This window comes from Rutidosis leptorrhynchoides, chromosome 9 (genome assembly GCF_046630445.1).
Source record: "Rutidosis leptorrhynchoides isolate AG116_Rl617_1_P2 chromosome 9, CSIRO_AGI_Rlap_v1, whole genome shotgun sequence".
Lineage (NCBI taxonomy): Eukaryota > Viridiplantae > Streptophyta > Magnoliopsida > Asterales > Asteraceae > Rutidosis > Rutidosis leptorrhynchoides.
In genome coordinates, this window is record NC_092341.1 from 302,269,150 (window position 1) to 302,273,674 (window position 4,525).

Sequence of the window (4,525 nt, forward strand, 5' to 3'; positions counted from 1 at the left end):
GTTTAACTATATATACATACTCTGTATAAAAGTATAACATGGATGGATTTGTAAAACACTTGAAAGAGCCGTTCTTAACAGAGACTTAGATGGGTCCTAACTCTCATATAATTGGAGTACATAATGAAATTTGTAGAATTTAAGTTACGAATGTTTGACGTTTAAATCAACTAAATAAGAGTTAAATAAGAGTTAGTATGAGAAAGAAATTGCTAAATAGTGAAGTCTTTTGGTATTCGCATTATCAGCGACTTCATCATTTTCGTATCTCTTGGACTTCTTTTTCTTAAGAGACTTTATACATTTTATAAATTTCATCGCTCAAAAATTCCGTTCACGTTCCGCCACAACATACAAACTGTTTTGCATATCTTCTTTTCTTTATCTTCTTTTTATACATATTACAAACCGTGTGGTTTAATGCTGAGGTGTCGCACTGTCCATGATTTCAGGAATGTTAAGTCCACGTGTACACATCCACCATTTAGCAAAAATTAAATTAATTAATTAGTCCAACACACACCCGACACGTACTCCCAAATCAGTAGCCTTTTCTTTTCTTTTGTTTTTTTGGTTTTCATGTTATTGATTTTAGATATCTATTTTGAAAAATGTAGGTTCCCAGACCCTGGGAAAATACTGGGTACGTATTAACTCATAATGGTTTGGGTTAGAACATGTCTAATGTTAAACTAATAATAGCAATTAAACTCGCAATGAGCTCAACCGAAATAATAAGTTATGTAATGCATATCCATGATTCGTATAGATTTTCTTCATTGACTCTCTTTGATTGGTTATTTTCATATAATACCTACAAGAGTTGGGGAATGGGATAGATCACATATTAGTCTTCGAATACGATTTTCAGTTGCTAATTATACTAAAAATTTGGAATCAAATGAGCCCTTCTTCTACTACATTTGATTGAATAAGGCCATTGGCACCGACGATGTTTCAGCCGTGTTGTCTTTTTCAGGCGAAAATAAATTTGTTAGAATCTAAAAGACATCAGCCCTTCTTCTACTTCATGGATTTGCACGGTTCACATTTGGTCAACTTTTGTCACACTAAGGATAAATATTAATACATCAATATTCGTTACCATTGGTTCTTTATATGTTAATGAAAGATAATTAATATGATTAGCTCGCTTGATTGAGTGGATCTAGGTGTGGGTGGATGTAGGATTCCTGATGGAATGCAAAATTATACTATGAACAAAGTGACGTGAAGAACTGATAGAATAATGTTGGTTAATGATTTAAACATGGTTCAGGTCATAATGGAATTCCTTTTTTTTTTGTGGGTCGAAATGGGCGGGGTGACCTGAAACACGTTTTTTGTCCAAGTTCTTTACTTTTGATAATTAGTGTATCAGATATAATTAGAAAGTATTTAAAATTCAATAATAATTCATTAGTTTCTGGTAGAATTATTGAGGAAAAATGGATTGTCCCAGTTTGACCTGTTTCTTTTTAATTTTTTTTTTTTTTTGTACCTGCTTGACCCGTTAATGAAATCATAACCCAGATTGACCCATATATTAGGAAACGAGTCGAAGTTAGGTCCTCGATCCTCATCCTTGTGTGTAACTCAAATTTTTTTTTTTCGCTTTGTTAATTGTTTAGGCATCCATGGAATCGATTCGCGACTCTCTATCTGAGGAGTTGGTTAAAATGACTGAGGAGGTATGTAAATCATCACCCAGATTGACCCATATTTTTTTATTTTTATTTATTTATTTTCTTATTTTGTTTATAACAGCTCATGTATTATTGTTGCAGTGTGAAAAACTACGGTCTGAAGTTGCTCTTCTGCCTAGAATTAAGGCAGAGCTAGACGCACTAAAAGTCAGGCACTCAGCTGCATTAGAGTTAATGGGTGAACGAGATGAACAGGTAATACTACGTGTCAAAACGGGTCGCTTCCCAGTACGGGTTGACACATGTCTGGGTATCATTAAGCACCTTTTTGTCATTTTTTAAATTTGTTTTATATATATTTCATGTTAATAATGATTGCAAATACAATATTTTGACATTAATTGTCTAAACCTTTTAATAAAATGACTTAGAAAGTTGTATGAATGCCTGACCGACCCATTTGTCCCTACTGTTATGATCAATTTGAAGGAAACAGAACCAATTTAAAAATTCCTTAAATGGGCCAAAATTGCTACCACTACCAATAAAGCATTGTGATTTTAACTATTAATTAGTACAAAGAAAATCAAAACAAATTTTGTTTTGTGTAGCTTGAAGAACTTCGTGCTGATATAGCGTACAATCATTGTCATTATTTGTCTGGCTCGATTTTTGTTGTATGTTTTTCAACTTTGAAAATGTATATTTCATCCTAATTATTTTTCGTCAGTAACTTAGGTGGTTCAGGAGAGTGACGATAAGGAGACGAAGCCTAATGACAGTATAAGAAAAGAACAAAGTGACAATAACTCTGCAAACAGTATTGTCAACAGGTAACATTGATTTGGAAATATATTTGTGTATATATGATATTAAATATCAGTTACCATAGTTTTTGATTCATGCTTTACACACTATAGTTTAATTAGATCCAAAAGACTTACCTTTTTTGATATTGCATATCAGGTGGGTTTTAGATGATATTGAGTTATTTGATACCTCATCTTGTGATAAGGCCCATGTACTTAAATACACCAATTAATGGTCCTTCATTGTTGCTACTATCCTTAAGGATAGGTAATGAGTTACGTTAATGGGTTTGCACAAAAAGGTTTATGGTGCAAAATGTAAAGCTTCAGAATTTTATGAATTAAGGTTTTAAGCAATTTGATCCAACAATACATATTATTAATATTTTTCATTATATGAATCTTAGAATAACTGTTTAAAGCGTTATAGATAAAATAGACTTCAGCCAACTTTCAGCATGGTCCTTTTTTGGCTGATCAACTGTTAGAGATAAAAGGAAACCCAAATTGATCCTTCTATGAGAAAATGGGTCAAAATTGTCACCTTTGGTAATGATTAAGTGGTCTCGGCATATGAGTGGAAGTGATTATTTTTTTTTTTTTAACTCTCATTGTCTTATTGTTGTTTCAGATTATCATGCCTCTTCTTTGCTCTTGGTGCTATAAAGTCAATCTCCCATTTCCATGTCCCTTCTAATTACAATACGTCATTGGATTAACATTATTTTTTGGCCTATTGAAGTGTTTCTTGATGAGTTGGTGATGACAATTAACTTTGATGATGGTAACCATCAAATACTCTAAAGATCCTATTTGTAAGATTTATCATATTTATGTGGTCTCTTTTTAAATATGCACATAACTGTCATTAACAGGCATGATGACAAACGTAGTTGATGGTTGAATGAAAAACGTGATATGTGGTCTCTTGGTTGAATGAAAAACATAGTTTGTTTTATTATCAAGTGTGATGTCTTATATTTATGTGGCTTCGATAATGTTGATAAGTTTGTTTTGATTTTATACTTGGTCTTATTAGGGTCCACCGTGCAACGCACGGGCTCTTAAAGGCTAGTGTAACTATATAACAATACTTTAATTGTCACAAAGATCGACATTTTGGTAATTTAAAGATCAATAAACAATGAATATTATGTTATGTTCTTTCATTATATAAACTCTCTAATAATTACGTTGTTGGTACCTGTCGTTTATACTCATTTGCAATTTTGCATGAAAAAACTTATATTATTTTTTTGCACCGTTGGTACCTAGGCGTTGCTAGTATTACACTTTCTTAATGGATGAAATTACCCTCACATGCGTGGCACATGTGAGGGGTTAGACTTACAAACTTGACGGACGTTAGTCATTGGTACCAACAGCGTAATACTAGCAAAGCCTAGGTACCAACCATGCAAAAAAAATAGTACTCCCTCCGTCCTATTATAAGTGTCTACTTACTTTTTGCACACAGTTTTAGGGAAATCCCACTAACTTCATTCTCCACTAATCAGAAATCTTCTCTCTCCAAAATAACATCTTCTCATTGGTTGAAAGTACAATATGGACACTTGTAAAGGGACATCCCAAAATAGAAATGTGGATACTTGTAGTGAGACAGAACGAATATATGTTTTATCCTAAAATGAGTACAAACCACATCTACTAATAGCGTAATTTTTCTATGTTTTTATAAATGACCGGGTAATCCTTCTAGCAAGATATTTCATTAATTTAAGGCTCCACTTAACACTAGCTATGAATGCCCTAAAAAAAATTATTAGTTTTATTTTATGAATAAGAAGTTACTCACTTATATTTATACGGCTTTTACATATAATATGGGACACATACAGCGGCGGAACTTGAACTCGGATACAGGTGGGGCGCGTGTAAATTTTTTTTAATTTTTTCATAGTCAGTAGGGACGAACACTAAAAAAACCTTATTTTTTAGTAAATTTTTTATTTTTTAGTGTATAAATTTTTGTTCCGTAAAATCCAGGTGGCCGAACACCACATTTGGGATATCTTAAGTACAGCCACTGGACACATAATAAGAAATATT

The 4,525-nt window shown here is 32.6% G+C and overlaps 1 protein-coding gene across 1 annotated transcript; it reads left to right on the top strand.

Annotated features, from left to right (window-relative positions):
• Positions 1–1,601: 1,601 nt before the first annotated feature.
• LOC139869366 (uncharacterized) lies at positions 1,602–3,335 on the top strand. The gene is made up of 4 exons (XM_071857683.1): positions 1,602–1,691; positions 1,788–1,901; positions 2,385–2,479; positions 3,087–3,335. Exons 1-4 carry the CDS (start codon positions 1,638–1,640, stop codon positions 3,172–3,174), a joined length of 351 nt encoding a protein of 116 aa, XP_071713784.1. The 5' UTR covers positions 1,602–1,637; the 3' UTR covers positions 3,175–3,335.
• Positions 3,336–4,525: the final 1,190 nt, after the last annotated feature.